The sequence below is a fragment of the Lycium ferocissimum genome, chromosome 8 (assembly GCF_029784015.1).
Source record: "Lycium ferocissimum isolate CSIRO_LF1 chromosome 8, AGI_CSIRO_Lferr_CH_V1, whole genome shotgun sequence".
Lineage (NCBI taxonomy): Eukaryota > Viridiplantae > Streptophyta > Magnoliopsida > Solanales > Solanaceae > Lycium > Lycium ferocissimum.
Genome location: NC_081349.1, coordinates 22,093,448 through 22,115,483, shown reverse-complemented (window position 1 = coordinate 22,115,483; position 22,036 = coordinate 22,093,448). Strand labels below are relative to the sequence as shown.

At 38.6% G+C, this 22,036-nt stretch overlaps 1 protein-coding gene and 1 pseudogene across 1 annotated transcript; both read right to left on the bottom strand.

Moving 5' to 3' along the window:
- Positions 1-104: 104 nt before the first annotated feature.
- LOC132067542 (very-long-chain aldehyde decarbonylase CER1-like) overlaps positions 105-22,036 on the bottom strand; it is a 67,407-nt pseudogene continuing 45,475 nt past the window's right edge.
- On the bottom strand, positions 274-2,641 carry LOC132066135 (uncharacterized mitochondrial protein AtMg00860-like). Its single transcript, XM_059459511.1, has 2 exons — positions 2,042-2,641; positions 274-450 (listed from the first exon to the last, which is right to left on the bottom strand). The coding sequence occupies exons 1-2, from the start codon at positions 2,639-2,641 to the stop codon at positions 274-276; spliced, it is 777 nt and encodes a 258-aa protein (XP_059315494.1).

Below are 22,036 nucleotides of genomic sequence, written 5' to 3'. Positions count from 1 at the left end.
AGCAATACTTGAATTGATTACTCAAGAAGAACAATTACACTGGAGAAATATAATTCAATTCACAAAGACAACAGTTGCAATAGGGAAAAAAAGAAGAAGAAAATACTGATACAGTAAGATAGAAGGGTGATGAGAGGACTTAGAAGAAATGGGATGAGAATTCAGAGAATGTTGCTATCAGTTCTTGCTTGCCCACTACTCTGGCAGTTCTCCTACATATAACCATCTTCAAATCCCACTTCTATGTTTCTCACGTGCTTATCTCTGCTTAGCCTAAAACATAGTCCTGTAGCTTTTGTTGGGCTGTTTGATCTGTTGGCTTTTCCTAATTGTTCCAAGCCCATTCTCAATTCTGCTACTGACTTGGGCTGGCTGATCCATAAAAATGCTTCCCTCCCAATCGAGAACCTTGTCCTCAAGGTTCGGTGGATGTTGATCTCCGTCAGGAACCTGAATCAAGGGAGTCACCTATTCAGCAGAAGTCCCCACGCATTTCTTGACCGTAGAAATATGAAAATGGGGTGAATTCGTGCATCCGCTAAAAGATCGAGTTTGTATGCAACTGAACCAATTCGTTTCAACACTCGATAGGGACCCAAATACTTCCTGCCGAGTTTGTTTTAGTGCTGCAAATGAAGGGAAAGCTGCCTGTAAGTCTTGAGCTTCCCAAATGCTCAATCACCAACTTCCAACTGCAAATTAATTCGGTGAGCATCAGCGTATAATTTTATATGAATTTGAGCCTTGGGCAAGTTTCTCTTAAGTAGAGCCCGAACTTCATCTCTCTTCAGCATGTACTTCTCGACTAAATCATCTACAGCACTGCCCAATACGTAATGAGAAACTGTACGAGGCTCACGTCCATATAATACCTAAAAAGGTGTCACTCCGGCCGATGATTGAAACGCTGTGTTGTCCCAAAATTCAGCCCAAGGTAGCATTGGTACCCATTCGTGTGGACTCTTGGAAACGAAGCACCTCAAATACTATTCAATGCACTTGTTTAAGGCTTCGATTTGTCCATTAGTTTGTAGGTGATACGCTATACTCATAGCGAGAGAGGTTCCTTGGAGCCGATTAATTTCCTGCCAAAAAGAGTGAAGAAATCTTGGATCCCTGTCAGTGACAATAACTCATGGAGGTCCATGTAGCTTAATGACATTAGCAACAGAGGCTAAGGCAACAGAATGGGTGGTGAAACTAGATGGCAAAGGAATAAGTGCCCATATTTTGACAAGCGGTCTACAACAGTCATGATTGTGGCCCTTCCTTTAGAACTCGGAAGGCAGGTGATAAAGTCCATAGCGATCTCCTCAAACACCACATTCGGTATGGGCAATGGTTGCAGTAGGCCTGAAGGGCTACGATTCATGTTCTTCATTTGTTGGCACACTTGGCAATTAGTCACAAAATCTTGCACATCTCGTCTAATGCGGTGCTAATAAAAATTAGATGAGAGTCGATAAAAAGTACGAGCAATCCCCGTATGCCCGCCAACAGGTGAATAATGAAATTCTTATAATAGGCGAATACGTACAGGTGAATTAGATGGAATAACTAGTCTACCTTTGAAAAATAATAACCCTTGTCTAAGGGCATAATCAGAATAAGTAGCAGTTTGGTGCTCAATACCTTGCTTAATGGTAAGCAGTTAAGGATGGGATTGTGTGGCCTCTCGAATATCGTCAATCCAATCAAAATTTCTAGTAGATATGGCATTCAAAGTCCCCTACAGGTCGAGAAAGGGCATCAGCTGCCTGGTTAAGTTTCCCAGGGTGATACACAATACGAAATTCAAACCCGACTAACTTCCCTAACTATTGTTGTTGCTCAGGCGTCTGAATAACTTGTTCAGTTAGATTTTTTATTGATTATTGGTCAATAATGATTGTGAAATGTGGCCCAAGTAAATATTTTCACCATTTACTAACAGTCTTAGTAATGGCATACATCTCGCGATGGTAGGTCAATGCCTTTTGCATTCTAGAAACAACTTTTGGCTATAAAATGTTATGGGATGGCCTCGTTGGGACAAGATTGCCCCCACTCCAACACCTGAAGTGTCAGCCTCCACGTAGAATTCTTGCGTGAAGTCTGGTAATGCTAAAACTGGAGTGCAACTCAGCTTGGCCTTCAAAGTCTCAAAGGCTAGTTGTTCATCATCTCGCCACTTGAAGGGTTCTTTCTTAAGCAAATCAGTCAAAAGACTAGCAATTGTGGCATATTGCTTAATGAAATGCCTATAATACCTTACGAGCTCTAAGACGCTCCGCACCCATTTGACGTTTTTTGGAATCGGCCACTGTTGGATAGCCGATATTTTAGAAGGGTCAACTGCTAAACCCTTGCTTGAAATGACATGACCAAGATAGTCGACCTGAGGCTGCCCAAATAAGCATTTGGAACATTTAGCAACCAATTTGTGCTCACGGAGAATCTGGAGAACTTGGGTTAAGTGTTGCAAATGGTGTTCCCAAGTCATACTGTAAACCATAATATCTTTAAAGAATAATAAAACAAAACGACGAAGTAACGGCCGAAAAATGGAATTCATTGTAGCTTGAAATGTTGATGGAGCATTAGACAAGCCAAATGGCATCACAAGAAATTGATAGTGCCCTTCATGAGTGAGAAAAGCCATTTTTCCACATCCTCGGGACGAACACGCATTTGATGGAAAAAAGAGAGCAAATCCAACTTAGAAAAATAAGTTGCACCATGTAATTCATCAAAAATTTCATCGATAGTTAGAATGGGAAAACGATCCCTCACAGTTATAGTGTTTAATGCACGATAGTCTATACAAAAGTGCCATGTTCCATCTTTCTTACGGTCTAACAAAACAGGCGATGAAAAAGGACTGGTTCTAGACGGGATGATTCTGTCTGTGAGCATATTAGCAACCAATTACTCCATTGTGTGCTTCTGAAAATAAGGGTACTTGTAGGGTTTGACATTGACGGGTCCTGATCCGGGGTTGAGATGGATAGCATGATCCAGTTCACGTACCGGGAGAAATCCTTTAGGTTTGCAAAACACATCTTCAAATGATTCGAAAAGGGGGTCCAACTCCGGAGGATAAGGAGGCGGACCCGGATTCTCACTTGTCACCAGCAGGAGGCAAAAATAAGAAACAACTGCCTCAGTTTCAGCAAGTCGTCGTAATGTGTGTAATTGTACGGGTTGAGCCTCATCTAAAGGCTCTCCAATCCAGCTATACTTTTGACCTTTGAGGGAGAACTCAAAGAGACGTCGAGAGTAATCTTGTAGAATTAGCCCTAACGAACTCAACCAAGATATCCCCAAACGATATCCGCCCCGTGCAAAGAAAGGATATACAAGTCCAACACAAGATCACACCCTTGGATCTACGGAGGGACTTGTCGTGCCACCCCCTCACAGCGAAGACGCTAACCACTACCAACCACCACTGAAAAAGGAGGTGTCGGCTCGATAGATAGATTTAAAAATTTTGCAACTCGTGCTTGCACAAAGTTGCCAGTGCTTCCCCCATCCACTAATACTTGCACCGAGGAACCCAAACATGTCTATTAAAGCGAGGGGTAGTGCGAGAATTACCACCAGACAAGGCATGATAGGAAATAGCGGAATGAGCTTGAACCTCCAAACATTGGAGTTCTTTAGCTAGAAAATCTTCAGGACAAAAAGAGTCTGGCAACTTAATAGAGGATTCAGGAGACTCCTCCAAAAGGAGTAGCTGAGGAAGTGCCTTGCATTTGTGTCCAGCAGTGTATTTCTCATCACAATTGTAGCATAATCCTTTGTCTCGTCTATCCTGGAGCTCAGAGGACATAAGATGCTTGAAGGGAATTTTTGAAAGAACAGATGGCGAAGTAGCTGGTTTAGAATGAGTCAAAAGAGGTGATGTAGTAGGGTTGGGTAAAAGGGGTTGGGTCCGAGAAAAATCTAGACGCATTTGCCTTTTAGCATAATTCAACTTCTGCTCATACATATGGGCCAAACGTATGGCCTCTTCTAAACACGTGGGCTGTTTAATAGCGACTTCATCCTGAATATCCATCTGGAGGCCTGAAATAAAAATCTCAACCAAAAACTCATCAGGCAAGTGTATTGTTTCATTAGAAATAGCCTCGAACCGAGCTCAGAACTCTGCCACAGTGGACGTTTGTAGAAGCTTAGAAAGAGAACGTAAGGACTTATCTCGAAATCAGAGACAAAGCATATCAGCAAAATGGGGCCAATTAAAGAGTTGCTTGTTGCGAAACATCCAATGATACGAGTCAAAGGCCTCACCATCCAAATAGAATGATGCCACTGACAGCTGATGAATCGGAAAGATGGAATAAAACTCGAAATAGCGCTCGACCTAAAACAGACATGCCTCAGGATTTTGACCATTAAAACGACTAAGGTCCACCGCCGTTGGTTTGTGTCGGATTGTGAATGGAGCAGAACAATTAGATCCCGAAGATAAACAAACGTCTTCCTGTCGTGAGCAAACCTGGTAAACAGCAGCAGACTGAACAACCACAGTTGAGATAAAATCTTGCACCAACTGACTCAAGTTGTCCACACTGTCTGATAACTTAGAAAACTCAGTCGAAGAACCCGATGAAATAGCGGAATCTTTTTGCTTAGAATTACCAATGGAGTCCAAACCAATGAAAGCACCAAATGGAACAAACTCTGACCCAATAAAACGAACAGTAGCAATACTTGAATTGATTACTCAAAAAGAAGTATTACACTGGAGAAATATGATAATTCAATTCACAAAGATAACAGTTACAATAGGAAAAATACGGATACAATAAGATAGAAGGGGATGAGAGGACTTAGAAGAAATGGGATGAGAAATCAGAGAATGTTGCAATCAGTTCTTGCCGGCCCACTACTCTTGTAGTTTTTCTGCATATAACCATCTTCAAATTCCACTAATATGTTTCTCACGTGCTTGTCTCTGCTTAGCCTAAACTATAGTCCTGTAGCTTTTTGTTGGGCTGCTTGATCCGTTGGCTTTTCCTAATTGTTCCAGGCCCATTCTCAATTTCGCTACTGACTTGGGCTGGCTGATCCATAACATCTGCTTCTGTGATTATTTCCTCAATCAACTTGTTAATATTTTCTCTTTGTGACTAGATGTTATACTGAAATGCAATTAAGATATATTCCAATAAGCTCTTTAGAAACATACTAGTTGAAAAGAAGTTTACCAAGTATAGTTCTTACTTGTACGCGATACTTTGGGATTGCCCAAGTTTGGAATTTTAGATTCTTGTAAACATTTCTCTCAACGATGAATGTGTAGTTGTAAATCCATATAACAATCATTGAGCATCGGGAAATAGGCCATATTAACCAGAAATACCACTTGGAGGTGTTGGGTTTTGAGGCAAAGTGCGCGAACCCTATCCGAAGATGGTAGATGGATTTAGGAATTGTTAGATGTGTTAGATACACTACATCAGGAGATTCACCTCTCCTTTCTCATGACTTTTCAAATAACGTGTCAATTGATTTGTCCATTGTACCATAGATATAGTCATACATTGAAATGAAAAGCCCATAATTCGTTCTATATTGTGTGTGATGTAATGAATGGTACCGGTAACATGAAAAAAAACTTCAGTTAGCTGAGTTCATTTTGGGGACATAAGAAGTTACAAAAAATTAGAAAGTTTTGTGATTACTGGCATGCCAATTCTTCTTGGTGACAAAACCAAAAAAGTTTTATTAATTTCTATTTGTTTTGGTAGTCAACAACAGGGGCGGATCGAGGGGGCTGGAGGGTGCTCACCCTAACCCCCTCGGAAAAAAATTACATTATATATATATGTAGGGTTTTGCTAACCTACAACATGAAGGTTGTAGGTAGCATTGTACTCACTTTTTATTTTCCTAAAATACCCTTATTTATCAATTACCAACACATTAAATGATGGGCTTTTTTGTCATTCTACAAAATTATTTAGCACCTTCCCAATCTCTTTCTCCTTATCTCCCGTAAACTTATCAATCAAAAATTGCAACCTGCCTCACTCTAATGTACAACCAAATCATCTTCTTTGACATATAGAGAAATCATCCTTTTTTGGCAAAAGATTTTCAGTCCCTGAGCAATTCTTCGATCTTCTTCCAACAATTCATAGGTGCAAGTTATTTACAGTCCATCCCTCTAATTGTTGATTTTATCAAAACTTTTTTTTGCCTCCATGAAAGACTTCACGAGAGCCTCCATTAAAGTTCTACTTTCTGGAAATTTAAGGTTGCTTCATGTGAAAATGCTTACCCTGGACTTATTTGTTTCTGCCCATTAATTTATGGGTTGTCCGTTGAAGAAGAGAATACATGGATAGGAAAAAAAAAAATCAAAATTCTTTCAATGTTATTCAACAAGAAAGATTCTGCCATGGATTCTTAGGGCAAGAATTATTTCAAATGGGTCTGTATGTGGCAAACCGAAGGAAAGAGGAGACAAGAACTTAGTTTTCAGGCTAACATGAGAAAAAGCCCATCTTTTAATGTGTTTGTAATTGAAAAATAAGGGTATTCAAGGAAAATAAAAAGTGGGTACATTGCTATCCTACAACCATATATATATATATATATATATATATATATATATATATATATATATATATATATATATATATATATATATATGGAATCCCCTTAATACAAGACTATAGTGACCAATTTTGATTCCTCTAAAGTGATCTACTAGGTGTCCTGCAACATCCTGGGATAACTTTTCAAAGTTCCAATTGTTATTAACAATGTAATCAAGCATCTTGGATTTATTATAAACATTACAATTGCAAAGTCTAGCAAAGGACCCAGCCTTCGCCTAATCTATACTATATTAAAAGCACGAAAGGCCTTAGAAATGTTGATTGAACTTTTTGTCCTTCATTAAAAGACTCTAAATTAGACAAAATTGTAATTTACTATTTTCCTCAAATTATTATTTATTATTTTACCTTGTAAAAATATACCTCCTCACAATTAATACTTACCAAAATTAATACTTGTATGTAAGAAATTCTATTTCATCTAGAATTCTACCTTTTTTTAGTTTTTTTTTTATGACGCAATCTTTTTATTTCCTTCTAAAATTTATTTGGGTTAATTATAGAGCCCAAGTAAGACAAGTCCTCCGCTTACTAGGACATAAGTAGTATTCCTCCGTTTACAATAGCTTGAATGAATTGTGATTCAACCGTGTATAATCCATCAGATTCTTTGCTCATGATTAATTGATTGTATCTTTTTGTTTGCAATTTTATGTAGGGTCAACTACAAGCTACATTAAATTGGTGGTAGAGACTCCAACTGTGAGGTGGATGATGTTGTTCCTTTCACAGAAACTCTAATTCATGGGAGGTTGGACAAATTATGATTAGAAAAAATAAGTTATTTGAAGTAGTTTTGGCATATGATCAGAATTTTAGGTTGAAGATATATGTTGTTTATTTTTTGTTTCTTAGGCATATTGACCTTACGATTTTATTTCTAGAGAGACATATTTTGATCACATATTAATATTTGGTTGACTTTTAATCACTGAGATGGACATATAAGAGTAAAATGACTTATTTTGTAGGTAAATTATGGGTGGAAGCTTTCACTCCCTTGAAGAGGGAGCCAAAAGGAGGTTCCGTACAGTGAGTTTCATCAAATTTCTCCTCTTTTTTTATTTTGATATCAAACTTCATTTGTTTATGTTGGTTTATTGTAAAATTATGTTGGTACTGATGTTTAAGTAAATCTAACAAATATGAGTTCAAAGGAACAGAAGGTTAATTATTTGTATAATCCAAATAAACAATTAACTATTTACACGAGGATGACTGCTTTTAACTTTCACTCCCTTGAAGAGGGAAGTGTTTCATCAAATTTCTCCTCTTTTTTTGTTTTGATATCAAAATTCATTTGTTTATGTTGTTTTATTATAAAATTATGTAGGTACTGATGTTGCAAGTAAATCAACAAATATTAGTTCAAAGGAACAAAAGGTTAATTATTTGTATCCTCCAAATAAACACTTAAATATTTACACGAGGAGGGCTGCTTTTAAAGTTTCTACATTAGTCATAAGTCTTGAATCATACTCGGGTATTTGTTCCTGATAATATTATTCCATTAATTTTCTTTGCAATTTGTTTTATTTGGTTTGTTCCATCTATATATGTATATATATATTATATCTCGGGTCATTTATTTTATTCCGATATTGACATGGTTGTATAGTTATCTAAGTTTATTTATTTTCTAACAATGTGATTTTGTTTATATGCATTCATCGACGCATTTAAGGTGGATGTGGCAATTATATTGATTTTTTTCCTTGACAATTGAGCTTTTATTGAAAGCTGCAACTAATTTCTGAAGTCTAATAGTGAGTAATGTAATTGATTATTCTACATCCATTGATTGCGTAAATCTATTTTTTCATGCTTGAATTGAAAAATTACACACTTTATAGCCATAATTTTTTTTTAATTACACTTTAACAAATGAAAGCTCTGAATATTCTTTTATATATTAAGTTATTTCATTACCAAATGAACACAAATTATCAACGGAAAGTTACCCAAGAAATTCGTCACTAATTTTATTTAGCGACGGATTAGTAATGAATTATCAAAAATTTCTTTTAGCGATAGATTAACAATGAAGATCGTAGCTAAGTCCAATTTCTTTTCTGCAGTGTTTGTTGTCGAATGATGTACGCGCTTTGGTCACGCGCAAAGCGCGTAATCTGAAACTAGTTATCCCAAAAGAAATAGGAGTAACCTCCCTGCATGTTCCATGGAATGTGTAGTTCCACCTCTTCATTTATTACCATATGCTTCTTCATGGCCCTGATTTTTTATCTATTCCCTTCCTAGCTACTGGATATACTCTACTGTAGTATTTGGCCATAAGAAAAGAGGACCATAAAGAGTTGTTAGTTCTAAAGAGCCACCATAATTTTGCAAAGAAGGCTTTGGTAGTATTACTAATATTCTTGAATCTCCCTCCTCCATGTAGGGGAACACATTTTACTCCATGATACACAATGATACTTCTTGTTATTCTCCAAAGAGCTTCTCTATCAGCTTATGAGTAGCTTTGGGTGGGTGGGAATGGAGAAGAGATACATAGGTAGTGCTGATAGGACATGCTTAATCAGGAATGTTTTGCTCCTGTTGATAGAAGTTTTCATTGCCAGCTATTAATCTTGCGTACTATTATGAATTAAATCATAGAAGTAATGGATTTTCTTACTTCAATGTAAATAGGGAACCGAGTTACTCAAAAAGAAAAATTATCTTTTGATCTTCATTCTCCTTCTATAATAGTGATTTTGTTTTGTGGCCAGATTTGGCTCACAAGGAAATTACAGCTCTTCTTTGTACTAATTTTTTGTCCCGAAAACTTCTCATATTCCTTAAGATAAGGCTTAGATATTTAGCTCTCCCATAGGAGAAGGCAATCAAGTCATCGGCAGAGGCATGGTGATTAATCTAAGGACCTTTCTTACTCATGCTAAATCCTGAAAAATCAGAGTTATCATGGCGTTTATTCAAAGCTTAGAGAGTGCTTCATCAGCAACTACAAAAAGCAAAGGAGTCAATTAGTTTCCTTACTTTACTCCTCTAGCACATTTGAAAAAAAAAAAAAAAAAAAAAACATATTCTTCTACCATTTGTGATAATGGAGTACCAGAGATTAGATATCAATTTCAAATAGTATGGATCCAAGATTCTGAAAATATCATTTTCCTCATGGCCCCAGATAAGAAAGTCCATGACATTTTCCAACCAAATTTATTGGCATAATACATAAACTCAATCTTTGCCTCAGCTCGCAAGTATGCCCTCCAACTATGGGTGTGCACAAGTAGGCACCTCAACTTGTATAAAGTTGAACACGTAAACACAAATGCTGACGTGGCACATAAAATTTGGACGTGTCTAGATGATCATTTTGTAAGTTGGAGTGTTCAACAAAGTAGAGACAAGTTTGAGGTGTCTACTTGTGCATGCCCAAAGTTAGAGGGCATACTTGCTAGCTGAGGCCAAGTTTGAAGGCTTGTTTATGTATTATCCAAATTTATTTATATAAAATTTGATAACCACATTGTTGCTTGAGTTTTTTTTTTTTTTTTTGTGTGTGTGATCCTATTGGTTATCTTCTGAGCAATTAATACATTCTCTCCAATAATCCTCCCTTCAGTGAAACTACTTTGATTGGAAGAAATGATATTCAGAAGCAGTTTAGATAGCCTTATTCAAGAGTTTGGCGATAGATTTTCTAAATGACATTGCTAAGGCTAATTGATCTAAGCTCAAAAAATTTTGAGGTTTTCCACCTTTGTTATTGGGTATGTGTCACGACCCAAGCCGATGAGTCGTGAAGAGTGCCCGACCACGACTGACCAAGCACCCCTAAACTTGTACTCGCATCTCACCGAGCAACATGGTGGCCCATAGCTAGCTTATAACTGAGGTATACTAACTCCTGTATGCATCAAGAACTCGCAACCAGAACATATATATACATACGTACTGAGAGTAACAGTGCAAGCCGACTAGGCCGCTACATACGCTGTACAACAAACATCCCAACTATATACAACTGTCTACAGACCTCTATGAAACACGAACTGTTGAAAGGACGGAACAAGGCCCCGTCATACCCATATATATAACTGTCAAAATAGCATACCAAAAGGGACTGCAGCTCCGATCCAAGTGGAGCGCACTATGGGCGATATCAGTATGGATCGAGAGCTTGTTATACTTGTGCCGGCAGATCACTACGAGATACGCCACGTGGGAGACCCTGCGGTATGGGCGGCACCGATGGGTTCTATAGCAGGGTCATCAGCATTCATGCGTCCTTCTAGGCGTGGGTCTCAGTCTTCAGCAGGTAGAGGCAGAGGTAGGGGAGGAGCTTCTGGTGCAGGCGGGGCTCAGAACCGCATCTATGCTTTGGCAGGTCGTCAGGACTTGGAGTCCTCACCAGACGTTGTGACAGGTATGTTGACAGTCTGTTCATATAACGTTTACGCGTTGATAGATCCAGGGTCCAATTTATCCTATGTCACTCCACTTATTGCGAAAAAAATCGGTATAGCGCCAGAATTGTTGAGTGAGTCATCTTCTATGTCTACACCTGTTGGTGAACCTGTTATTGCTAGGAAGATGTATCCTGGTTGTTCTGTAGTTGTTTGCGATCGTCAGACCATAGCAAATCTTATAAAATTACAGATGGTCGACTTTGACGTCCCTTTTTCGGGGGGGCCGCGTTCATGCCACGAGTTAGGTAGCCAGACGGACGATCCAGGTCAATAGGTCTTCCACTCAACTCGAGGAAGAATGTTTCTAAGGGGGGAGGAATATTACTCCTCGTAATTTTTTACGTTGAGATTCGTTAGGTGTTAGCTGTGTAATTGTAGACACTGGGATTATTTTCTCGGATATATGAGATTATATGCATCTATCTTATGGTTATGAGGGTTTAAGTTCATGTAATAGGTCATGGAAGGATTGGAGAACAAGGGACTTAAGGAAATTAAGTTCGTTGAAACTTTAGAGAAAAGAGGGTCAAGGTTCGTACGACAATTTTGGTCTAACTTGAGAAAGGAATATCTCCTAGTATATCAGGAGATTTGAGTTGAAACAAAAGCCTAAATTGAAGTTCAGGAAGTCTAGTTTCCAACGCAACAAACCGCGCATCGATCCGATAGCGGAATCAAACATTATGAGCATTTTAATACAGACTGCCAAAGCATGGATTCACCCTACGCAAACGCGACCAAGGTGGCGCGAACGCGAAGGGAAGCAATTGGGAAACTCTTCGCGAACACGACCAAGGTGGCGCGAAGGCGAAGAGTAATTTTTAATTCGGTTTCCATCGACTTCCACACACTATATAAGGGTCAAAACCCTCATTTTTCACCCAAGTTATTTCCCAAAAATCTCAGCAACATATAGGAGTGTGTGTGTATTATAAAAGTGAGGAATTGGAGTGATTTCGAGTGGCGGAGTATTAATCGAGGCTCGAATGGCGTATAGTTGTGATTATAGTATCGTGTTGCGGTGGATCTTGGCTTGGATTCAAGGTGAATGTTGAAGATATTGCGGTTCTAGTAAGAACAAGGTATGAATCTTTCCTTATTGACATTGATTTAGGGTTACTTACGAAGATAGAGCTATTAAATAGTCGTATAATGAATTAGTTGGTTGATAAATCGAATAAACATCGTGTGGGATGTTTTATTGAGTATGTTGGTACGGATGATGATGTTGTTGATATCAGTGTTGCTATTGTTATTGTTTTGTTGGTACTGTGATTTCGGGCTAGGGATATAAACAGGGGAGATGCTGCCCAAATTTTGGCAGATTCTAAAAGGATTTAATTTGAAGGCTTAAGACAAGCACATGATGATAAGCCTAACAATAGTATGAATTCTCTTTAATGTAGATTTACGAGCTTGGGAGGATAACCGTTAAGTAGTAGGAGACCAAAAAGGTATGTTAAGGCTGTTCCTTCTTTTCTTGGCATGATTCCACCTATGGTAGAAGCGTAAAGAACCTTTTGACTAGAGATTTGTCAGAGTAGAGCTTGTCATATTGTTGCATAGTTTCGAGTTTTATGTTATTCTTTCTGAGGAGCCATATCCCTCCCTACGTCCTTGAGTTTATAGAGAAACAGGAAAGACATATTACAGTATCCGTATTTCTCAGCATATGCATGAGATACCGCATGATATACATAGATATTTTCTTTAGCCTAGCCACTTGGTCAGTGAGATATTTTCTTTAGCCGGGCCACTTGGTAAGTGAGACAGATATGCCTGGCCTACGGGTCAATGAGACAGATTGTCTGGCCGACGGGTCAGTGAGAGACGATTCGGCCGACGGGTCAGTGAGATTTTACAGTTGCCTGGCCACTTGGTCGGTGAGATATATAACAGTATTATGTTGCATTTCATATGAGACAGGTCAGGTGAGATATTCAGGGCATTCTTTGGCCTCCAGATTGTATTATTTTCAGTTCAGTTTCAGTTATCGTTTGCCTTACATACTCGGTACATTGTTTCGTACTGACGTCCCTTTTGCCGGGGGCGCTGTATTCATGCCTGCAGGTACAGATCGACAGACTGATAGACCTCCCCAGTAGGCAGGATCTGATATCAGCTGATTGGTGAGCTCCCTTTTTGTTCGGAGTTGCCAGGTCTTTGGAGTCTCTCCCTTTTGATTGCAGATTGCATGGGCCGAGGCCCTATCCCGACCATAGTACAGTCATACTTTCCCTAGAGGTTAGTAGATGAGTCCTATAAATAGTGTGTCTGTGTGATAGCTTTGTCGGCTTGTATATGTCTGCTTGGATACTGTTGGCTTTGTATAATCATAGCAGCCTCGTCAGTTTGCTCAGTTGTGTACATATATTTTATTTGTGTGTGTGCCCAGTTCAAACGAGATAGTCAATATTTATTTATATATATTCAATTTGTGGCCTCGCCGGCTTGTTGGTATTGTCTGTGTGCAGGTAGACCTTGTCGGTTCAAGTTGGGGGTTACTCCCCCAGAGTTCAAGTTTAGAGTGGTTCGCTCGGGCCTAGTTTGGCATCAAGTGCCGGTCACGCCACTCCTGAGTTGGGGTGTGATAGTATGAGTAATGTATTTACTCTGTTCCATCCTATTCATTACTTTTAAGACCATATTAAAATGGCATCCTTAATAATATCTCATGTATGTTGATAAATCTACCATTCACAATCATCTAGACCCCCTTCACTTTCTTATCAATGTCAAAGACAGCTTGTTTGACCTCATCTTTGTTATGCCTGCTCATTAGGTCTTTATTATCCTCTTTAATCATTGTAGGGATATGGTTAATAAATTGTGTTAGAATATGTCCCAAAAGGGTTTATCAAAATTGTCCCATTCCAACTGGGATTCAATAATTGTCCCATTCCAACTGGGATTCGACTGGCTTGTCCCAATCCAACTGGGATTTTGAACGTCTTCAGCCCCTATTTAAAGGAGATTTTCGTCCATAACATAAAGAAAAACAGAACAACTATCAACACTATCAAGACTACACACAAGACTATATTCCACACTTAGGTTAGAGAGAGTTTTCATTGGGAGATTGTAATCTTTCGATTCCTTTGATCTCATTGTGCTTCGACACCCTATTGAGATCGTTTTGTACTCTTCACTTTATAGTTGATTTCTCTGCGCTTTGTGCCCCGTGGTTTTTCCCATCTTGGGTTTCCATGTAAATCTTGTGTTTATTACGTTTATTGCTTTCTTGCATTATTGTTCTTGTGTTGGTGCATCCTAATCGATTCCGCTGCATCACTCGTTTAATTCTTAACAAGTGGTATCAGAGCGTTCAAGATCCAGGATGCTTACCCAGGATGTCTACCGTAACCAAGTTTGATATCGAGAAGTTCGATGGCAAGATAAGCTTCAGTATCTGGAAAGTTCAGATGCAAGCCGTTCTCACCCAGAAAGGATTAAAGAAGGCTCTTCTTGGGAAATCCAGGAAACCCGAGTCTATGACAGATGATCAATGGGAGGATTTAGATGAAAAGGTGCTTTCAAATATCCAACTATGTCTACCTAAGATGGTTCTTCACGAGGTTATTCATGAGACTACTGATGTAGGCCTCTGGTTGAAGGTAGAGTCACTCTACATGACGAAAAGTCTCACAAATAAAATTCGTCTAAAGGAACGGTTATACACATTCTCTATGACTGAAGGTACCCCTATTCAAAATCATCTTGATGAGTTCAACTCTGTTATTCTTGACCTAGAAAATTTAGACGTTAAGGTCGAAGATGAGGATGAAGCAATATTATTGGTCGTCTCCCTACCCTCTACGTATAAGCACTTTAAAGAAATCATGCTATATGGTGGTAATGAAACACTGAGTTATGAGGATGTCAAATATAATTTGTTGTCCAAAGAAATTTTTGATTTTGAAGTGTGTTCTGAAGACAAAGGACAAGGTTTGTCTGTTAGAGGAAGATCCCATGATAGAGGGAGTAATAGAAAGAATTTTAGGTCCAAGTCTAGAGGCCGTAAATTCAACAAGGATAAATTCTACAAATACTGCAAGAAGACAAACCACGTAGTTGGTGATTGTCATAAATTGAAGAATAAACTAGAGAGAGAAGAAAATAACAAAATTCTGCAGAAAATCGGAAAGTAAGCAGGAGTTGTTGAAAGTGATTCCAAAGGTGATGTTTTGATGGCTGTCTCTGTTGATAGAAAAATTCTTCTAAATGGATTTTTGATTCTGGATGTACATATCACGTGTGTCCTCATAAGGACTGGTTTTCAACATATGACAAAGCTTGTGGTGTTGTCCTAATAGGGGATGATGCCCCATGCAACGTTGTTGGGATTGGTACTGTAAAAATTAGGACTCATGATGGTGTTATCAGGACCTTGACCAACGTTCGTCATGTTTCTGACTTGAAATGAAACCTTATTTCTCTGGGTACTCTTGAATCTCTTGGATGTAAATATTCAGCTGAAGGTGGAGTTCTCAAGGTTTCAAAAGGTGCTCTGGTCTTGATGAAAGGAACAAGACGTGGGACTCTCTATTACCTGCAGGGTTCAATTGTGACGGGGTCTGTAGCAGTTTCTACTTCATTATCCGACGATGATCTCACCCGTTTATGGCATATGCGTCTGGGCCATATGAGTGAGAAAGGTATAAGCATTACCGTACACAGAGTATTCTTGATTATATTCATTCGGATTTATGGGGTCCTTCCAATGTTCCTTCCCTTGGAGGAAAACTCTACATGTTGACTTTCATTGATGATTTTTCTCGTAAGGTCTGGGTTTATTTCCTAAGATAGAAAAGTGAAGTGTTTCCCTATTTTATGAAATTCAAAGCCATTGTTGAGAACCAGACTGGCCGAAAAATTAAGAAGCTCAAGACTGATAATGGTTTGGAGTTCTGCAGTAATGAGTTTAATGAGTTCTGCGCTATTTATGGTATTGCTAGACATAAGACTCTCATTCATAAGCCCCAGCAAAACAGAGTTGCAGAACGTATAAGCAGAACATTACTTGAGAGAGCCCGTTGTATGCTCTCAAATCTTTGGTTTATGGCACCGCCGTGATTTCTGGGCCGAAGTCATTTCTACGGCTTGTTACCTCGTCAATTTGTCTCCACATTCATCTATTGACTTTAAAATTCCCAAAGAAGTTTGGTCTGGTAATCCCGTTGACTACTCTATTCTTAGAGTTTTTGGATGCACTATTTTTGCTCATGTTAATGATGGGAAGCTAGCTCCCAGGGCTGTTAAGTGCATGCTTCTTGATTATGCTTCTGAGTCTAAAGGATATCTTTTGTGGTGTCCTAGATCCAAGAAAATTATTCAGAGTCGGGAAGTATCTTTTAATGAGGCCGTTATGTTATCTTCTGGGAAAGAGTCTGTTGTTTCCTCTACGGGCAATGATGATATGAAAGATGCCAGTGAGAAGGTGGAGGTACAAGTGAGCCATGAAGCTCACGAAGTTGGCCCTGTTTCTTCTACAGTTCCTTAGGCTAGCGAGGAGGCTCCTATTGATAAGCCAAGTATTAGTACCACAGGTCCCGTCGAGCCATAAGTGGAGGATGATTATGTTATTGCTTGTGATAGACCGAGATGAGTTATAAAGAAGCTCGTTCGATATGCTGACACTGATGATGATGGGCTTATTGCTTATGCTCTTGCAGTTGCACAAGAAATTCCCCAAGGAGTCGATCCTTCTACATACTCTGAGGCAATTATTTGTCCTAATTCCTTAAATTGGTTAGTGGCTATGCAAGAAGAGATGGAAAGCTTGCACAAAAATAATACATGGGAGTTATGTGAGCTGCCCAAAGGCCGTCGTGCATTGACTACAAAATAGATCTACAAACTAAAAGATGGTATTCCCGAGGTTGAAGAAGCAAGATGGAAAGCTTACTTAGTGGTTCATGGTTGCCACCAAAAGGAAGGTATTGACTTTAATGAAGTTTTCTCTCCTGTTGTTCGTCATACCTCCATTAGAGTATTCCTTGCTATTGTTGCTCTTTTTGACTTGGAGTTGGAGTAACCTGATGTTAAAGCTGCGTTTCTTCATGGAGAGTTAGAAGAAGAAATTTATATGAAGCAACCCGAGGGTTTTGTTGTTCCTGGCAAGGAGCAATTTATTTATCGGTTGAAAAGATCTCTTTATGGCCTTAAACAAGCTCCAAGACAGTGGTACAAAATTTTTTATTCCTTTATGATTGGGCAAGACTACACATATAGTAAGTATGATAATTATGTGTATTTTTGACAGTTTTCTGGTGGTTCCTTCATTTACTTGTTGTTATATGTTGATGATATGTTGATTGCTTCTAAAGATAAGTGTTTGATCAACAAGTTAAAATCTCAACTTAATTCTGAGTTTGAGATGAAGGACCTTGGTGCAGCTAAGAAGATTCTAGGTATGGAGATTCACAGGGATCGAAAAGCTGGGAAGCTTTACCTGTCTCAGAGGAAGTATTTTGAGAAAGTCCTTGATAGATTTAATATGTTTGATTGTAAACCTGTTTCCACTGCGTTTCTTTGCTCATTTCAAAGTGTCTGCTGACTCTTGTCCTAAGTCTGAGGATGACATTGAGAGGATGTCTTCTATCCCGTATGCTAGTGCTGTTGGTAGCCTTATGTATGCTATGGTTTGCCCTAGACCTGATTTTGCAGTAAGCATGGTGAGCCGATACATGCATAATCCTGGAAAGGATCATTGGAATGTCGTGAAGCGGATTCTTCGTTATGTGAAAGGGTCCATTGATATTGGTTTGGTATTTGATAGAGCCAAGGCATCGTCTTATGATGTCGTTGGGTTCGTTGATTCTGATTATGGTGGTGATCTCGATCGTAGGAGGTCTATTTCTGATTATATTTTTTCCTTTGTGCTCTGGTGCTATCTCTTGGAAAGCACAATTACAGTCGATTGCAGCCCTTTCTACTACCGAAGCTGAGTACATCGCTGCAACTGAAGGTGTTAAAGAAGCTACATGGTTGCGAGGTCTTCTTATTAGTCTAGGTGCCCAACAGGGTACTACCATTGTATTTTCTGATAGCCAGAGTGCTATTCATCTTACCAAGGCCGATTCTCATCGCTCGAAGACCAAGCATATTAGCGTTAAATACCACTTCATCAGAGATACTATTGCTTCAGGGGAGATTGTGTTAAAGAAAGTTCACACGTCAGAGAATCTCGCAGATATGTTAACCAAGCCGCTTTCTATTACTAAGTTTAAACATTGCTTAAACTTACTTGGTGTTCTTCATACTTAAATTGCCCTTCGGGGCTTGCCCTTCAGGCTTTATGGGGTGACGAGTGTTGATGTTGATGTATTTTGGTCCAAGGTAGAGATTGTTAGAATATGTCAAGGCTTTATCAAAATTGTCCCATTCTAACTGGGATTCGATAATTGTCCCATTCCAACTGGGATTCGACTGGCTTGTCCCAATCCAACTGGGATTTTGAACGTCTTCAACCCCTATTTAAAGGATATTTTCAGCCATAACATAAAGAAAAACATAACAACTATCAAGACTACACACAAGACTATATTCCACACTTAGGTAAGAGAGAGTTTTCATTGAGAGATTGTAATCTTTCGTTTCCTTTGATCTCGTTGTGCTTCGACACCCTGTTGAGATTGTTTTGTACTCCTCACCTTATAGTTGATTTCTCTGCGCTTCGCGCCCCGTGATTTTTCCCGTCTTGGGTTTCCACGTAAATCTTGTGTTCATTACGTTTATTGCTTTCTTCCATTATTATTCTTGTGTTGTTGCATCCTAACGGTTCCGCTGCTTTGCTCGTTTAATTCTTAACAAATTGTAAAATCAACTATCTGAGCCTCTTAAGAGAACATACTCTCATAATAGTCTGTTGCAACTTTTGAGATATCCTCTTCCCCCTCAATCCATTGGTTGTTCTCCCCTTTAATTTTGAGCAATAACAATCTGTTTCTTATACCCTTGATAAACTTATGGAAGTATCTAGTATTACTATTTACTTCAATGTTCCATTTCAAGTGGGCTTTTTGTTTCAAGAAAGAACATATAGAGAATGTATTTTGCGTAATGTCTATTGAGCTCCATTTTGTTGATATGATTTTGTCCCCTGTAGATTCAGACCAGCTTCAGCATTCTTTTCCTCCATGTCTTAGCGGTATCAAAGACGTTCCCTATGAAAATCTTGGACCATTTACTTAAGGTCTTACTTAAAATAAAAAGGTCAACCCGGTGCACTAAGATCCCGGACCCCGCGGAAGGGCCAAATCACAAGGGTCTATTGTATGCAGCCTTACCTTGTATTTCTACAGGAGGCTGTTTTCATGGCTCGAACCGATGACCTCCTGGTCACATGGCAGCAACTTTACCAGCTACGCCAAGGCTCCCCTTCTAAGGTCTTACTTACCAATTTAAATGTATGCCAAACCTTCCATAAAACATTGCCTTCAATGTGTGTGCTCCAAGCTTCCTTTATAATAACCTTAAGTCATCAGCAATCCAGAAGTCCAGAAATTTAAAATATTTAGGTCATTCTTCATCCCTATATATAAAGGACAATGATCTGAGGCTAATTCTTGCAAGTATTGCAGAGTAGAGATTTGGAACAGATCCTACAATTAACTATCGATTAGTAATCTATCAAGCCTATTCCATATCCTCTTCCTTTTCCTTTTCCTTTTCCAGTTATTGCACCATGTAAAAGTGTTTCCTTTAACCTGTATCTCTCAGTGTACAGTCTACAAATATGTACATAGAAGTGTCAGCTCTTATGTGAGTAATTTTGCAGTGAACTGCTTGTTCTTCAATGCACTGTATTTCACAATTGATCTCTATGTTCGAAAATAGTAAGATATCGTTGTTTATGTTTGAAAACAATTGACCATCCTAAAACATATATTGTAACCATTAATATTTGCTTCTCCCACAGAAGGTTCTTGAAAAGCCTAGAAAGATATTTTTGTACCTTTGAATAAAAGTGATAACTCTGTCTATTGAGGCTTGGAATTTCATCCCTCTGAAATTCCAATTGAGGATACTAAGCAGTGTGATTTATTATTTGGTATTACTTGGGATCTAAGATATGTGATTTTGTTTCTTCATTGACCTTTGAAGATCCTTGGTGATAAAATGTTCCTGTTGGAGAGCCTTAGATATCTCTTTTTGGGCACCTTGATTATCATTCCTCTTTAGATAACCGATGGTCATTTTCAGTATATCAACTTGTAGATTATATTTTCACATTAATATTTACTATAGGCTTCCCACACACTCCTCATATCTTTGGTTGTTGACGGTCTCTTAGGTACAAAATCTCTTTAAATTCATTTGCTTGTATCCCAATTGATATCAATTTACAGTTAATCAAATTATCCCAAAACCTTTCACTAATTTTGAGCAACTAGTTAAGGTGTCTAAATAAAACATTAGGACAAGTGTAACGGGCTATCTATGTGTTCGGCCACGAAACATTCATAACTACATTCATGCATAAAATTGGTAAGTAACGGAGTCATCATGTAGGCAGTGGCGTACGCAGGATTTTTCATAAGCGGTGTCAACACTAAAGAAGAGAACAGATTGAACAAATTAGAGGGAAGAATGAATAACTTTTTGAACTTTATTTTAAGTTTAGCTTGATTAATCCAGTTCAATTTTCGTTTAAATAAATTTAATGTCTAACATATATGCCAAAGTGATATTTGGTTGATTGGTTTGTTTGCTCCTTTTGGGGAAGGGGGTTCGAGTATCTCAAAGCGTATTTTTTAGCAATTAAACGTTAAAGTAAAAAATAAAAATCCCACAAACTCACTGCGAAGTAGGTTCGATCTCGGGGTGAAAGGTAGATAAGGAAGCGCTTAGCCATCGAGCCAAGAAGCAGTTTATGCTTCACCGTGTTACTTTAAAATATATGTACACGAATTCTGATTTTTTAAATTATATATATAAATGTATATTGTTTAAAAAATTTCGATCAAGCGGTGTCGGATGACACCCCTAGTCATAAGGTGCGCCCCTGCATGTAGGCGCACAACAATAATAAGTATATTTTTCTTCCTTTTTGTTTTTGTTTATAGGTGTAAGATGAAATATTTCTTATAATAGCACAGTGTGAATATATTCACTAGTTAGTTCATACAAGTGATAGAGTAAGAGGAGATTATGTGACTTACGTGGCTGTTATCATTAAGTATCTCAGAGGGGGGAAGATGGAAACATCCATTTTGGAATTATCTCAAAGTTGCAATGGCCCATCATGTCAAAACAATCAACATAAGTGATATAACCAGCAAGTGAAACTACTGAAGCAGTCCGAGTTAGTATAGTTGTTAGCATCGTTATGCCAAAGAGCATCATGTATGCTAGTTGTTCTAAAAATGGATGAAATATATCTGCCAAAAACACACAATTTTACTTGGTAAGGCATTCTAATCAAATTTAATTGGCCTCAGCTGACAACTAAACACTCCAACTTATAAAATCCACATCTTGACACATCCAAAATTCGTGTGCCACGTCAGCATTGGGTGTCCACACAGTGGGCAGAGGCGGACCCAAATGGAAGGGTGGGAGTGCACGTGCACTCCCACTCTTCAAAAAAAACTATGTATATATATGTGTATATACCTTGAGAGATTAGTATATATTTAGTTGTGCACTCCAACAAATGAAAGTGTCTTTGGGGCACGTTCGTTGCAACTGCTGCTTCCCTTACATGTCACCCCGGATTAAACCCGAATGTCACTTTTAATTATTTTTTTGAACCTATTTTTAGGGAAACAATTAGCGGTAAATGAGCTCGCCCAAATTCAAAACTGCACTATCACCACATGTTGCACAGTCTTAGCCGCTGAGCTATCTCTTTTATTTGCTTCACTGTGTTAAATTTTATTTATTACACATTTTTTACCTGTATACTTGTGTTTTCGCCACTGCTGCGCTATTAGTGATCGGTCTAACACGGTATTATCCCTCGGTCGTCACTAAAAATTTTGT

Coding starts and splice junctions, on each gene's coding strand:
- LOC132066135 (XM_059459511.1), bottom strand. CDS start 2,641: ATGGCTTTTCTCACTCATGAAGGGCACTATCAATTTCTTGTGATGCCA. Junction 451..2,041: donor CTTCAGGTGTTGGAGTGGGG/GCAATCTTGTCC, acceptor CCCTTGATTCAG/GTTCCTGACGGAGATCAACA.